The 17,436-nt window shown below is 38.5% G+C and overlaps 1 protein-coding gene across 1 annotated transcript in view; it reads right to left on the bottom strand.

The window, feature by feature from the left end:
* Positions 1 to 17,436, bottom strand: part of CUNH9orf135 (chromosome unknown C9orf135 homolog) — an 81,569-nt gene that overhangs the window by 15,467 nt on the left and 48,666 nt on the right. Inside the window, exon 5 of the mRNA XM_003782935.3 lies at positions 1,488 to 1,545. Coding sequence (XP_003782983.1) covers positions 1,488 to 1,545 — 58 coding nt within the window. The remainder of the gene's footprint in view (positions 1 to 1,487; positions 1,546 to 17,436) is intronic.

The following is a 17,436-nucleotide window of genomic DNA, read 5'->3' as shown; positions in this document are numbered from 1 at the left end:
TGATGTGTGAAATTTTTCTGTATTAAACATATCAATCCATAATTTACCATATTTGCTGTTTTTATGACTTAAGTGCTAGTTTTAAACAGGAAAAAATAAATAAGAACATATAATAATGGTGATGTCCTAAATCCTTTACTCCCCTAAATTGGTTCTGCCATTTCTTTAAAAAATTTCTGATTATGTTCATCAGTTCGCTCTTTCAAAATAACTTTTAGAATCTTAGAATTTTGACTAAAAAATAAAATCCATTAGGATTTTGATTATAATTACATTAAATTTATAAATTTAATTCCTAGTTTAGTTTTTTAGTTCCCTATAATGGTAGTTATTCCGTTTTGAGTTAACTGCCTCAGTCAAGGTTTGGTTCATATTTTAAAACAAAATTAATGGCTCCATTTTCTTCTCATGGTCTCTCCTGGCCTGTGGTCAGCTGGCAGCTGGGGTTGCAGTCCAGGTCAGCTAAGCTGAGTGCCCAAAGTGGCTTCTTTTCCTGTAAATTAAGCTCATCAATACTCCTTCCTAGGGTCCCTCCCTCCAACAGAGTAGCCTGGATTTCTCACCTGGTAGCTCAGGATGCCAAGAGGCAGAACCACTCTTCTTAAAGCAAAGTTTAGAACTGACACGGGATTATTTTTGCCCTGTTGTATTGGTCAAATCAGCTGCCTAACGGCTCAGACTTAAGGGGGAGGGATACTTCCCTCTGGATGGGGAAGTGGCCTGTGCCAACTGCAAGGTCTGCCATCTTTGGAGATAAACTGCCACATCTTTTATTGACCTTTGTAATATTTTCCTTGTAAAAGTATCTTATATTTGTGTTGCTATAATAATTTGTATGTGTTTTCCTTTTAGAACATACAACTGGTTACTGCTGATATGAAGGAAAACTATTGCTTTATTCATTCTTATTACTTTTGATTTTAATATCTTGGTTTTCCTAAGTACATACTATCTGAAAATAAAGTTGAATTGATGACTTTTTTTCTTTATAAAAACTAAGTCTCCTATTTCTAGTCATGTCTGTGGCGCTTGCTGAGAATTCAAGACCAAGGTAAATACAATGTTGCCTGTTTTGTTTCCGTTGCATAATTTTTAAAGTACAAATATATCCAACTCATAAACTGGACTCTTTATTAACGTACACATTTCCAGAGCTAAATTAAGCCACTTAATTTTATGCATTGATACAATCAATGCAAATGAACAGAAAAGTAGGTTCTTATTCCAGATAAATTGAATTCAGGAAGGGGGACAATAAAGTACGCCTAATATATTTTAGAGATGGCAATATTTTATCCCCGAAATCCATAAACTTTAAAAAATAAATCATAACCATAAAACATTCCAACAAACACCTAATATCTCTAAATGAAAATAAAATATCACAAATATCAGCAATTTTTTTTCTTCTCAAGTGTGGCTATTTACACTAAATGCAAAGAATCACTTTAACTACATAAATATAACAATGTGGCTCTTGTACTCACACGTGGCTGATAATCGTATGGCGGAGGATAGCTTTCACAGTATGTTGACACTGTAAACCTAAGAGGGATAAGTCAGTGTTTGAGAAATTAATGATTTCAAAAGATAGTTTAAATTTTTAGTGGTATATACTTTATGTGAAATAAAAACATTTTAGGAAAGATTGGCCCTAATACAATTTTTAAACCCCACAATTCTCCCAGGCTCTGTGTACAGTATGACCCGCTACCTCCTTCAATTACAGAAGCACTCCCTATGGGGGGGGGGGGGATGTGTTCCAAGACTCCCAGGGGATGCCTGAAACAGCAGACAGTACAGACCCTGAGAGCCCTTGATTGGAACAAGTTTCTGTTCATGTCTCCCACCCACGGATTTAATCCCTTTTCCATCTTACCAAAGCACTCATCATGCCCCATGGCTGTAACTTTGGCAGTTTTGAGGTGCAACAGCACAACTAACATGAATTTCTTTTTTCTTTCTTTACAATTTTATGGTTCAACTTTTACCATAGATTTTAGCAACCTCAGCATATGATTTTTTCTTTCCTTAAGTCAAGAACATTTACCTTTTCACTTAAAGAAAGCACTTTACAGCTTTTCTTTGACATATCTGAATTACTCGTACCACTGATCTTGTCTTTGGTTCCATTATTAGGTAAAATAAGGGTTACTTGAACACAAGCACTACACACCACGACAGACCTTTTGGTAACTGAGACAGCTACTAAGCGAGTGTAAAATGACAAATCCATAGTAATAGAGGAGAGCCGTAACACATTCCTCAACCATTCGTTTTCTTGAGTCCAAATATCCACATACATTCTCCAAAACCACACAGGTCTATAGCAAAGCAAATAAAATTACACCATTGCTCATATGTAGAGTATAGTGGAAGGCAGCAAATACTACAAACCCCAATTTACATTTAAGTAGGAGAACAGTCCAGATCAGAAGAGCCAGATCAAGCCCATGCTGAAGCACAATCCGGGGATGAGGGAGAGGGATTACACAGAAGAGAAGAGAGGTGGCAAGAGTCCCTAGCTCAGATGGAACACGTACTCATCTCCCCCAGAGAAAGCATCCTTCCATGATGAAGAAACACTGCAAGAAAGCAAGCAGCACCAGAACGGCAGTCTTGGCAAGGCACTGCTTCTGGGAAAGGGAGAGGAAACTAGGAAGGCAACAAAAATAAGAAATCACCAATACCCGAATCAAGGATCATGGAGCCATAAGGCAGGATTGCAGTATCAGTAGACATCCATCCCTTTTATTCCTCAGCACCCCCAAAAACATCATTCATTAAATAACTTTATTTCACTATTAGAACAGAAGAGGGCACTCTTGAACTTAGATATTGAGCAAATGGCGCAAACTTCTCATTTTCCTCTCAGTAAAATTACCTATGGTGGCTACTAGTCCAGGACCATCCAACATTCTTAAAGTGAAGAGAGAAAGGCAGCATTAATATGAGAAGAACAGAATAAATGAGAACTAATACTAAGCTTATGAAAATCCTACTCAGATATTCCTGGATCTCCTTCAGAATTTCCATTCAATAATGTAATACAGAGCCTAGAGAAGGTAGTCAATCAGGAAAAATAAGCATAAATACAGTATAATAATTGTTATGGAGGAAACAAAATTTTCATCTTTCATGGATAACAAGGTTGTTTACATTAAAAATCCAAGACAATCTATAAATTGTAATAATAAGCAAGTTTTAACAAGGTTGTTGGAGACAAGACCAATATACAAAAATAGCATACATCCACATTCCTGCAATAAGAAGTTACGAAGCATAATTAAAATGGAAAAATATCATTTATAATTGCAACAAAATCTGTTTCTTATAAGAACGATATAACAGAAGATACATAAGACATTTATAGAGAAAATTATGGAATTTTATCAAAGAACATAAAATAACTCCCCTATTTATGGATGAGATGATGGTTCAATATATAATGGCAATTATTCAGCAAATGTAGAGGAGTGAAAATCCAAACACCAATAAGCTGTTTTGTGAAACTTGACAAATTCTAATAATTTCACATGACTCTATGAAGTGCCACGGAGAGTCATGACAACATTGAAAAAGCATCAGATGTTTAAACTCCCTCTTCCAAATATCAAAGTTTAACATAAAGCTGTAGCAATTAAGACAATATCATTTTGGTTTGGGAAACATAAATAAATCAATTGAATAAAATATAAAGTCTACAAATAGACCTGCAGGGGAATTTGGTGTATGATGGAAATGGCTTTACAAATCAGACAGGAAAGACTGGGTCAAATGGTCCTAAATTAGTTGTCTAGTGTTATAAAAATGTTACATATATGCATATATGGTATTATATATTGCATATAGATGAATGGATATGTATACATGGATAGACACGTATGTAATTTGTAAAAGGTTTACAGTGTGGCATTTCATACATAGGTCTTGAGTAAACTATAATTTGAACCTGTTGCTCAAAAGACACTATAGATGAAGTTACAACAAAAGTCATAGACTAGAAGAAATTATTATCAATTTAACCAAAAGAGGATTAGTACTCAGAATAATTTTTTTAAAAAACTGTCGCAAATTGATAAGAGACAAAATTCCAATGGAAAATTGGGCAAAGGCTAGAAAAATCAATACACAGTAGAAGAAACCAGAATGGCTAATATATATTTGAAAATAAACTGTCTTAAAATTCAGTCTTAAATTCAGTGATTAGTGAAATGTGAAGTAAAACAATGATCTACCATTTTATATTCACAAAGACTGATAAAAATTAAAAGTCCTATAATATTTACGAGAACATGAAAGACTATGTTCAAGCCCTTCAGTGCAAAACTGAAGGTACATATGTCTCATTACTCTTTCTAAAAATGTTATTTAAAATTGACAAGTTGTTTGTTTTATTTTGTTGAGACAGGGTCTCACTCTGTCATCCAGGCTGATGTGCAGTGGCATCATCACAGCTCACTGCAACCTCAAGCTCCTGGGCTTAGGCAATTCTCCTGCCTTAGCCTCCCAAGTAGCTGAGACCTACAGGGGTGCACCACCACACGCAGCTAATTTTTTTCTATTTTTTTGGTACAGACAGGGTCTCGCTCTTACTCAGGCTGATCTTGAACTCCAGCCCTTAAACTATCCTCCTGCCTCAGCTTCCCAAAGTGCTAGGATCACAGGAATGAGCCCTCACACCTGACCAACAATTTTTGAAAGTTTTAATTGTGTATATTTATGGGGTATAAAGAAACCCTTGAAAATATATTCAAGGAGATGTGTATAAGGTATTCATTGCAGCTGGGGGGTTTTGTTTTGTTTTGTTTTCTTGTTGCCAAGTGAAAATTTGGAAGCTAATGTTCTTCATTTGGATGGATATATTGAGTGACTATATAAATTCTGCTAAATCATTTCTTTTATGAAGCAAATATACTAGAAATATTAACTTACATTATAACAGGATAATAAGTAGGTGAGTATTTGAAGCATACTTTATATAATGGAAATATTCCATAATCTTAATATATGTATAAGTGTTAATAGATGACAAGGAACTTGTCAATCAAACATTGGAGAGTTGCTTCGAGCAGGCTGACATTGCGAGTCAGTATTTAGGTATCGCTCTACTCAAAGCAGACAGAACCCCATTCCTCCTGCCTTCACCCCTTCTTCTTCTCCTTACTCTCACCTCCTACCACAGAGTCTGATACAAAGTAGGCAGTGAAAATTATTTGTTCAATGATTAAAGCAACAAAAATAAAATTGTGATATAAAGACAAATTTACTATACTGAGAATGTGAAGTAGATAGAGGTAAAAGATTAAAAATTAAGATTATCTTTCTAAAAAGACATCATGGCTGAACAAAATGGAAACTTTTATAATATTTAATAACAACTTTTAGTCAATTCCTTACAAATTCGTTGTGAGTGCTCCCCCCTTTAAATCTGAAAACAGGGCAATAATCCTTAAGTGATAAATAAGGGCTATGTTATGCACTCTTCAAATCTGAAGGAAAGTGGTCTTTTAAGAATAAAAACATGAGAAAGCAACATGGACCTTCCTCCTAGAGATCAGCTAAAGTGGGGGGGAAGGGGGGAACCAAGTCCATTAGAAGAGAAATGGCTTTCAGAGAAACTCAGGAAAGGAAGAGGTCAGAAAGACAAGGGAGGGATTTGTTCTAGGCCCTGTCCTCGGGAAGAGGTATCCTGGTTCACAGACTGATCGCTCTGGTTCTGGGAGCACAGCTGGACTACATGGATGTGAGTGACTTTAAGTCATCATCTGGAACTACCAGGAGCAAGTGGGGCCATGTGGCTCTGCTATACCATTCCTGTCCCTACTGACAGCAGATGGGCCCAGATATCAGCCTGTTCAGCACTGTCCTCTGGGATTGCCTTTCTTAGCGGAAACCAAGAGGAAAGTCCTTCTGGGATGGCACGGCAACCAAGGGATGTAATGCTCCCCACCATGTGGGAGAAGTTGGTCCTCAGAGGGAAGCCAACAGGAAGAGAATCCTGAAGGTTTTCTACTCCTGATTCCAGTGAACTCTGAAGCCAGACTTTCAGACTTTCCCAGACTTCTACAAAGTACTCCAACATTCTTAATAAACTCCCCTTTTTGCCCAAAATAAATTTTAATTGTGTTTCTCTCAATTACAACCAAAAGAGTTCTATTACAATCAGGCAGTCAGAGTCTAAGAGCATTAATCATTGTAATCATATAACCAACTCCCCTTGCTCTGATTCCAAACACTAAACAATATTCTGATTATAGTTCAGCGTCCCATATGGTTTTTACAGAGATAGAATGCTTTTATTAGGCTGACATGACAGTTTGGTATGCTTGAAAATTTTATTCCTCATTATAAATTAACTAATTAGAATTCTGGCTTTTCTTATGAGTTTAAAAAGCACAAGTCAATCTCCATGAGTCAGATACATTGTGAAGCACAGATAAAATGGTCTTTCTGGAAATGTAAAACTGAAGATGAGAAGCTGATAAATCTACCAGGACAACGCCACGCTGTGCACTGCTTGGAAGTTAGGCAGCTGGCTTTCACCCAGCAGCACCCACAATTGACCACACAGGCTCTATTCAACCTTGACGGTTGTACCGGCAGTCCCCAAGTTACAAACATCCAACTGACATGTGACTCGAGGCTAATACAGATTATGGGTAACTGTGCCAGTCGTAATTACATACGAATTCAACTTAAGAACAAACCTACAGAACCTATCTCATTTGTAACCCTGGAACTGCCTGAGGTTGTGGTACACCTTATAAGGGAGGGACCAACTTAAAGATGTGTTGTAAGAAGGCTGATAATGAAGTTATCATTGAAGCCACGGTATTAGTTAAAATATCTATACCTGCCCTGACAGGTGAATCAGTGACAAGACGATGTGCCCAAATCTGCAGAATCGCAGTTTTTTAAGACTTGAAAGAACCTGAAAGGTCACTTGTTTCTTTTCTGTTTTGTCTGGAGGAGGGTGATTTTCTCATCCAGCTTCCTGGCAGCCAGCATGGCATGTGACATATACTCTCCAAATCAGATGGCTCCATCCGGGAGTCTGAATATGTTTAAGTGACTCAAAAAAAGGAGTTTAAGTGACTCAAACAAGCAGAGAATTAATGTGGAATTAATTTCATCGCTGGCAGCAGCAGAAACAGCATCCATTATTTAAGACAAGTGTAGCCACAGAGGGCCGTGGAGTCCACTCGACTCTGTGTCGAGGTGTGGGGTATGGGCATAGCTTATGAACCACTCTGGGAAATTCTGTTTCACTCTTAACAGCCACCATTGTTTTTCAGAAAAAACCTTATCTTGAGCTGACATGGACATCCCTGTCATTTCCTCCTACTTCAACTGAATGAAGCCGCACAGACCAAATCTGACAGCTCCACCACAGCTATTGAATGCCAGGCCTATTATTTAGAAATCTACCTCTAAGAAACGAGTGGGCAAGAGGAGGAGAGGAAAGATAAACTGGAGGACAACTGGACTCTGCTTTTACTCCTGATGCAAGCCAAGTACTTGCTGAGATTCTTAGCAGCTTTGTGAGCGTTTCTCCCCTCTAAGAACACAAGAAACCGTGACCCAAAGATTCTAATTTCTGCTTTGCCACTAAGGAATCATGGAGCCTTGAGAAAGTCGCTTAATCACGCTACAATCAGACTCCCCCCACTAATATCTGCTTCATAAATATTTACATAATAGATGAATGAATTAATTAATTGAAGAATTGGAGTCCATGGTTATTTCTCTGCTTCGACTTCCTCTTCTATACAGTTAAAAGATATCCACCCAAAGGATGGGTGGTTATTGGGCAGAATGCAATAATAATAGATAGTGCACGAGAGAGTAGCCTGAAGAATATGGAGCACTATGTACGTTTAGGCATAAAAGACAATGCAATCTGGTGGTTAATGACACAGGCTGTGCAGTCAGACAGACGTGAGTTTAAAATCCAGCTCTGGTGGTTACTAGTTTAGAAACGTTTGGAAAGTAACTTTATCCATCTGAACTCTTTTTAATGAGGATAGTTGCAGTTGCAGTATCTATATCTTAAGGAAAGAGAATTACATAAGGCAGATACAGCCCTTGGCTTGGTATCAGACATACAATTAATATTCATTGATGATAGAAGAGAAAATTATATTGTAATGATATGAATAAAACAGTAGAAGAGCATGGTTCTCTACATTTTATGTGTATTGTTCAAGCTGCAGAGTGAAGACTGGATGGAAAAGGATAAGACTGGGCACAGAGGAACCAGTGAGGATGCTTCTATTAGCAGCCAGGACTGGATTAGTCATCTCTCTTGTGCTCCAGTCTCAGATATCCACCTGCTATCTGCAGCTGCTCTTCTTCCCGTCTTCACAGCCGCAGTGAATGGCCCTGACACACTCTCGTTGCCACAGTCAGAAGCCTAGGAATCAACCTTTAGACTTCTTTAGCACCACAACTGATCAATTTCCAAGTAATAAATGTCAATTCCTCTTTTTATTTATATATCTAGAATCTGGATCCTTCTCCACCTCTACAGCACCATAGATTAAAGTCAAGGTCCCTATTGTGTCTCGCCTTGATATAAGTTCCAGAGTCTTCTGACTGCAATCTCAGTTGCCTACCAATCTGTTCTCTGCTTTCTAAATGCAAAATCTGCCCATTTCCACCTCATGCTTGAAAACCTGATCTATGTGATAAAGCCCAAATTCCTTGATGTGGCTTTCAGGTCCTGGTTTCTCAGCCCCAGCATCTCTCTCCAACTTTAGCTGCCATCAGTGCAAGTTTTGTACCCTATGAACCAGGCATGCCCACTATAGGCCCCACTCCTCCCTGCCTTTGTGTGCTCCACATCCTTTTCTTGGGGTGCTTCTCCTGTTGATCTGGTTGGCTCTGGCTCAGACACATGACTCAGTGTGGTTGTCACCTCTACCTGGAAGCCTTTCCTAACCTTCCAAATGTGACTTATGTGCTGCTCTTATATCCCATGTCCACCCCTTGCACGTTGTTAACATGTAGGTTGTCCCAGTAAGGACCTACCCAAACTCCCTTCTCCTTTGTATTTTCCTGCTTCTAAGCTGCAATCTTGTAGCCAAGGGTGGCCATGCCACAGTCTACACAACAGATGCAGGATGATGATCCTGAGCAGGGTTTCCCTTTCTCACATCTTTATGGAACAGATTAGTGCTTAGAGGCATGGCAGCTACCTTGAGACTAGAAGGATGAAAACTACCTAAAGGCCTGTAGAGAAGAAAGACAAAAGATCCCAGAGCCTTGACACCACGTCTAGATGCCATACCAATCTTGGACTCCCTGCCCTTCTGTTTCATGACAGGGAACCAGATAAATCCCTCAATTATTCGAGCTGCTATTAGTTAGGTTTCCTGTTACTTTTAGCCAAGCAAGTATTGATTAGTTCTTTTTCTGTCTCATATGTTAGACAAATGAGCTGGTATCCTTTGTCTGTATATTCCCTGTGCCTGAATTTCCTGGTTAATACTAAGCACTTGTTAAATAGCTAGTATAACTGTTGAAAGAATTCAGATATGTGAAACAAATGTAATTTCTGAAAGCCATTTGAAGAACAATATAAGGTTTTCATATTCAGGTGATAATTTAACTGTAAAAGTGCCAAGTACAGAATCAATATATAGCAGCAAAGATTTCTATAATTCTGGAAAGTTCTTATTCCTGTAAAACTACCTCTAGCACTCAAATATGCATAGTATGGTATTCCACATTAGAACCAACTAAAGATTTTATTTTAAGTCATTGTAAATAATCATATTTTTATAGCAACTACATAAACACTAAATGTTGTGAATTATAGTACTAGTTATACTAGTTCATCATTAAAGTAAAGGATAAAAGGAAATGTCAGGCTTAAAAACAAATTCTACAATTCTGACATTTTCAAAATCTTTACTACTCACTTTCTTTGTTTCTTTGTTGTTATAAATAAAAATTGTATATGTTTAAGGTACACGACATAATGTATTGATACACATTTACATAGTAAACTGATTACCATATTCAAACTAATTAACATATTCATCTTGTATAATCAGTGATAAGAACAGCTAAGTCTCCTCTCTTACCAAATTTTAAGTATACAATGCAGTATCATTAGCTATAACCCTCATGTTGCACATTAGATCTCAAAGGGTACAACGTCTGAGTCACATATTGCTTCATCTCCCATTTCCCCCACCCATCTAGGCCTTGGAAACCACCATTCTACTCCTGCCTCTGTAAATCCAACTTCTTAGATTCTACATATAAATAAGATCAAGCAGTATTTTTCTTTTTGTGTCTGTATTTCCCTCAGCAGAATGTTTTCCATGTTCGTTCAGGTGGTTACAAATGGCAGGATTTCCTTCATTTTTCCTTCCCTGTGTATGTATATCACATTTTTTTTGTTTACTCATTCATCCTTTGACAGACACTTTGGTTGATTCCATATCTTGGTTATTGAATAATGCTGCAGTGAAGATGGGGATACAGCTATCTCTGCAAGATGCTGATTCTGTTTCCTTTGGCTGTATACCCAGAAGTGAAATTGCTAGATTATATGGTAGTTTTATTTTTAATTATTTTAAGAATGGCTATACTTTTTTCCATAATGGCTACACCATTTTATATACCCAACAATAGTGCTCAAGGGTTCTAATTTCTCTATATCCCTGCCAATACTTGCTATCTTTTGTCCCTTTGGTAATTGCCATCCTAACAGTCATGAGGTGCTATCTCATTGTGGGTTTGATTTGTATTGCCCTGGTAATTAGGGACGTTAAGCACCTTTTCTATACCCATTGGCCATCAGTATGTCTTCTTTGGGAAAATTTCTATTTAAGTCTTTTGCCCTTTTTAAAATAGGTTTATTTGAGGGGACTTTTGCAATTAAGTTGTATCAGTTCCTTGTATATTTTGGATATTAACCTCTTACCAGATATATATTGACAAATATTTTCTCCCAATCCACAGGATCATTTATTTTATTTGTTTCCTTTGCTGTGCAGAAGCTTTGCCATTTGATGTAGTTCCACTTGTTTAGTTTTGCTTTTGTTCCCTGTGCTTTTGATGTTCTATTCAAAAAAATCACTGCCAAGATCAACATCAAGGAGATTTTTCCCTATGTTTTCTTCTAGGAGTTTTATGGTTTCGGATCTTATATTTAAGTCTTTAATCCACTTTGAGTTGATTATTGTGTCACATCGTGTAATACCTCACAGGTTCTAAAATTCAAACTGCTTGCATCTCTAATATATTTACAATGACAAAAACTATACCTCTAAGGCCTAATATAGAAAAGTAACAATGTACACATGGTATTTAGAGACAGGAAACTTGTTGCAGTGGCTATGGCTTAAAAATAACTAAAAATAGCAATCATTATACTATCTCTAATTATTCTGTAGGATGATTAGCTCAGCTGGGTGGTTTATCTGTTCCACCTAATGTAAGAACTGTGGTCATCCAGAGGTTTGATAGTTCACTCGGTAGCTGATAGTTTGTGCTGTCTATTGTCCGCAAGCTCAGCCGGAGCAGTCAAATACAATGCCTGACTCTCCTCCACGTGGCCTCTGTGTAAGTCCAGACTTCTCACAGCATATTAGCTGAGGTTCAAGTCTCAGAAAGTAGAAACTATGAGTTCTCCTAAAGTCTGCACTGAGAAGCCCCAGGACATCACTTCTGCCTCATTTAGTAGGTCAAACCCAAGCTCAAGGGCAGCCTAGATTCAGAGGTCATGCAAATAACTTCTGCCTCTTAAAGGGAGCAGCAACCTCCATGTTCAGAGAGGGAACAGATTATTGGGGCCACCTCCAGAAACTAGTGACCACAATAGGTAAATCATAGAATCCTCTCTTCATAGTGTTATCTCAAGGGTCTCACTGAACACACTGGGAAACACAAAGAAACCCGACTTCAACTTGATGGATGTAGCTCCAAAGGCTACTGCAATAAAGTTACATCCAATGAAGCCTTATGGGGAGCAAAGGATGGTTTGGGTCAACCATCAGTTCATCATGAAGCCAAAACTTTAGACCTAACAAGCACTATACCATCTGCTTTAACAAAAATTTTCTTATCAAATTATTTAAATAGTCATGAAAAGATAGCAACAGAATGGGTTATTTTTACCCACCATTAAAATAATGCTTTGTCAAGGCACACAACCCAAATTCCAAACCAATCTCAGTCAGGACCTGAGTCCCAACTCCAAATGTTAGCAAACAGAAAAGTATCCTACCTACTCAGCCCTTTGGCTTCAACATACATCAGGTAAATAGGAATACCCTATATACAAGTAGCACTTAGGTTGACTCTGAGATCATTGGGCCAACCAGAAGGCCATCATCACTCAGTACCAACTAAGCCACTCCCTAAGTGAGCTCATGTTGGTGATATGAGCTCAGGTACAGCTCCTACCTCACAGGACAAAGATGTCAAGCCAAGACATAGGCATGTCTGAGGAACAGGTAGCCCAGGTTGTTTAAGAAATAGAATTTTTTTTGAGACAGAGTTTCACTTTGCCACCCTCAGTAGAGTGCCATAGTCATAGCTCACAGCAACCTCAAACTCTTCGGTTCAAGCGATTCTCTTGCCTCAGCCTCCTCAGTAGCTGGGACTACTACAGGCACCTACTACAACACCTGGCTATTTTTAGAGACGGGGTCTAGCTCTTGCTCAGGCTGGTCTTGAACTCCTGAGCTCAAGAAATCCACCTGCCTTGGCCTCCCAGAGTGCTAAGATTATAGGCATGAGACACTGTACCCAGTCAAGAAATAGAAATTTTGATTTTAGAAATTTCAAAAGGGATTTTTTAAAAACCTTTTACCAGTATTTCCTTTATGAGTTTGGCGCTTATGATGGTTATTTTATGTGTCAACTTGACTGGGCCAAAGGATGCTCAGATAGCTGGTAAAACAATACTTCTAGGTATGTCTGCAGGCTTTTTTGCTAGTCCAGAAGAAATTAACATATAAATCAGTAGACTGAGGAAAGGTCTACCCTCATCAATGCAGGCAGGCATCCTCTGATCTGTTGAAGGCACAAAAAACAAACCCACAAAGGTAGAAGAAAGGTAAATTTTCTCTCTTCTGAGCTGAGACCTTCATTTCCTTTTGCCCTTGTCCATTAGCACTCTTAGTTCTCCGGCCTTTGTGCTCTGGGACTTGCACCAGCATCCTCCTCACCCACAGTTCTCAGGCCTTCAGAGTTGGGCCAGGACTTACTTACACTACTGGCTCCCCCGGTTCCCAGAAATTCAGGCTCTAAGTGAGTCACACCACTGGGTTTCTTGCTCCTGCAGCTTGCAGAAGGCAGATGGTGGGACTTCTCAGGCCCCATAATCGTGTGAACCAATTTCCATAATAAATCTCCTCATGTATATAACTTACTGATTTTATTTCTCTAGAGAAAACTGACTAGTACAGTGCTCAAGGCCTAGCCTGCCCGAAGGTAACAATTATTATTATCTCCCTGTTTACAGAGAAAAATGATGTTTGGAGAATTTAAGTACACTCCTTGTTGACCTATCATTTGGACAAGCAGCTCGAAAAAGTAGCAGAGAGCACCAGCTTTGGCATCAAATCATCTCTGTTCAAATCCCAGCTCATAATCACTTCACAACTGGGGGGAGTCTGGACATGTTACTTGACTTCTGTATGCCTTTGTGTTTGACTTCCAGAGAAAGCACATAAAGAAGGAACAAACTCGTGGAGTATTTGCCAGAAGTAATGAATTAGCAGACAGAAAACATTTAGAACAGTGCCTGGCACATCATAAGCCCTGGGGAAGTATTTGCTCTTATTAGTATTATTCTTGTACTTGTAAGTTATAGAAACCCAACTCAAATTTGATTTAAAAACAATGAATGGAAAGCACCAGCTCACATAAAAAGAGTGTCACCAGAACCGTCTTTTTCCACACTTCCACTTAACTTCATTTACAGATGGAGGCTTCCCCAGAAGACAGATACTGTCTGTAACTCACAGACTGAAGTAGGAGAGGCTATAGTCTTCCTTAAAACTCCAATTGTTATCCTCTGATTGGCCTGGCCTGGATCTGGTGCCCAATATTTGGGCTTTTTAGGGAGGTGGGAATGGGAAACAGAATTGGCCAGTCCATCACATGGCCCAGCTGAATTACACTAAGTGGAGAAAGGATGTGGTCTAAAAGAAGAAAGCTGGACAGACACACAAAAACAAAAGTCCTCACTAAACGAGATGGAGAATCAAGAAGTGAATTCAAGACTGTCTCACTCCCACTCCACGCCCTTTCCACATTTCTCAATCTTCACATTTTCTTCTTATTTTCTTGTTATCTTGCTCCTGGTCATCAAAGGGCAACTCTTTGACCTTTTTTTTCCTCTGGAAAAATGTTCCACAATTGGGTATCATTTCACCAAGACGCAAGCTGCGACCCAAGTACTTAAGCTGAAAAAAAAAGTAAATGCCTTACACAGTAGTTTGAGAAAAGAAAAACCTTCATACTATTAATATGCAGTCCCTTTCCTCGGAAGAGCGCCAAGGATTTTACGGATGCTAAACACCCCAATGAGAGGAATAAATGGAAAGAATTTAAACTGTGGCCTACACTTGCTACCACTATCATGAAGTGAGCCCTCTGCACACATACGGGTATGTGCCCTGTCCCAACAATGAACACTTAACTGCCTGAACTACTTTGGGGCCTCATTTAACTTGCCCATTTATGCAGCTCCAGATGCCTTTCTTCTTAGAGCCATAAAATTTTAGAATGAGAATGGACTTTACAGATCATTTGGTTGAATTCCCTCATTTTCCAAATGGAAACAACTGGAGTCCAATGAGAGTTATTGACCAGCGCAAGGTCACGTAGCGGGTTTATTGCAAGCCTAAAAGTAGAATCCAGGTTTCTGATTTTCCAATATAGTACTCTTTCTGAAAAGCCACACAATTTCCAAAAAGCTATCCAGGGATCTAAAACAATATTAATTTCCTTATCCTCCTATTATGTGGATCACATAAGTATTCAGATGCATTCTAGAAGCAAGACGCACTTATCAGAAAATGGCAACAATATGCCCTAATCACTAACTTCAGGAGGCAGTGAAATTTGGTAAAAATGACAAGACCCAATTAGGGCCGACCCTGTGAGGGGTCTACCTTGGACACTTCTCCATCCTCTGGAAGGTGCTCAGTGCTCCTGGGCAATTCTTAAATTGACCCGGGCTCCTAGGGGCCTTCTTCTTATACAGCAAACATATTACAACATATCCCTTTCAAAATCAGATCTACTTGATGTAATTTTTGTTATTGGTTGCTATTTTTTTGGTTTCTGGGGTTTATTTGATGGTTGCAGATGCAGTGCACACATTTTTACATTGAAAACCTTCTTAGAATGGATTTTTTGCAACTGATTCTACAAATCATAAAGTGTATTAGATAATCAGATATGTGTATACAGGAGCCTTCTGATAATCAGTGAGTTAGTTTTTCGGGCCTCATAAAGAATATCTCCAAATGAAGTGAAAGTTACTTGAGAGCGCTTGAGAATCAGGTGGAAAGACAAAAACTCTTGAGTTGACTTACTAACAATACTCATGTTCCCATTCACTTTTCCTGTGTGCCTCTCATTACCTTTCTACATCTGTAATTGTCTCTATCTATATAATAAAGCAAAAGACCCTCAGCATGCACCTGTATCTACTGAAGACTAAACAAGATATCTGGGAAGTCTTGGAGCCTCCCTGACTCTCACCACTGCCATCACTGGCAATGTTGATTCCTTAGAAACTCACTGGGGGCAATGAGACTAAATACCAAGTGAAAATAGTTTTCAGAGCTAGGCGCTATGGCTCATGCGGTAATCCCAGCATACTGGGAGGCCAAGGTGGGTGAATTGCCTGAGCTCATGGGTTTGAGACCAGCCTGAGCAAGAGCTGAGACCCTCATCTCTAAAAACAGCCTGGGGTTGTGACAGGCACCTATAGTCCCAGCTACTTGGGAGGCTGAGGCAAGAGGATCAGTTGAGCCCAAGAGTTTGAGGTTGCTGTGAGCTATAACACCAAGGCACTCTACCAAGAGCAAAAGAGTGAAGCTTTGTTTAAAAAAAAAGAAAGAAAGAAAGAAAAGAAATTAGTTTCATTCTAAACAAGCCCAATCTAGCCTCAAAGCCTATTAATCTCATTGTTAAGGCTTAAGTTTCTGATATGAATTTCAGTATCAGTTAGGTTGTAACTGCTCCCTGTATTATATTTTTCATCTATCTCAGTCTGTGACATATGTGGAAGGAATTATTCATAGAGCCCTTTAGCTCAAGAGTGACAAGTCCCACTCAACTTACCAAACATTCTATTTGTTCTGATTTTCAATATGTTTTACGAGATATTTTTTACCAATTTATGGAGGAGATATTGTGTCTTCTTTATGTTAACCCAAAATAAAGCAGGTGGAGCATAGGCTGAGTTATGAGAAAAAGGAACAAATGATCAAATACCATGGCAGCACAATGGTCAATATCTAAAAATTAAGACTAATGTCTCCTTAATACAAAAGCTATACCTTTATTATTCTGGGTTTTTTTTTTCTTTAAGAAATAACCTGAAGCTTAAATTTACATTATGATTACAGCTTTTCTTTTATAAATTGAAGCACATTATTTTGGTCCATTGAACAAACTCATTCTTATTCATTGCCTTTTAAAGTTGACATTTAACTTTCACAGCTGTAGAGTTGGCAAGAAGCAAAAGAATATTTAATATTCAAGAGAGCAGATTTTAAAACACCATAGCCTTCTCTTGTATGGAACATCCTATAATTAGTGTATATTAACTGAAAGAAAGAATTACATATGGAATTAGTGGAGGACGGCTGGAGGTGTTCATGTATTTATTTCCTTGCTAATAGTCTGAGTCAAATAAAACAAATGAGTAATTCTAGCAATTCAAACTAATAAAGGCTGATTTTTTAAAAGAGCTCGTCTTTGAATGCATTTGCCAAAATAGAACTGAGAATAACTTTTGGTTCTAAAGACATCAAACCTCACAATCCAGTGAGATAGGAATTGGCCATACCCTCTTGTATTATAATTTGCTATTCAACATCAGAAATGATTAATCTATTCATTCCAGGTATATTTATCATGCATCTGCTGTAGGTCAGGCTCTTTGTTAAGCACTGGGGACAGAGCTGGGACACTCTTGCCCTTCAAAGCATTGAATTTAGCAAGAAATACAGGAATGTAAGTAACTGCAACAAAGATGAATAGCATTGGGATAAAGGAAGGACACAGTGCCATGGACACCCTCCAGGGACCTAACCAGGGCACAGGAAGGGCGATGGCAGCGGGCATAGGAAGGTCCTCTGGAGGAGGAGGTGAATCAGATGAGCCCAGATGATGTCAGAGTTAAAACTGAACGTACACATCAAACCTTGCTTCCTCAGAGAAAGCTCCATC

Source organism: Otolemur garnettii, unplaced genomic scaffold (assembly GCF_000181295.1).
Source record: "Otolemur garnettii isolate 467f Iridium unplaced genomic scaffold, OtoGar3 scaffold00006, whole genome shotgun sequence".
Taxonomy (NCBI): domain Eukaryota; kingdom Metazoa; phylum Chordata; class Mammalia; order Primates; family Galagidae; genus Otolemur; species Otolemur garnettii.
This window is presented reverse-complemented; position numbering and strand designations above follow the sequence as displayed.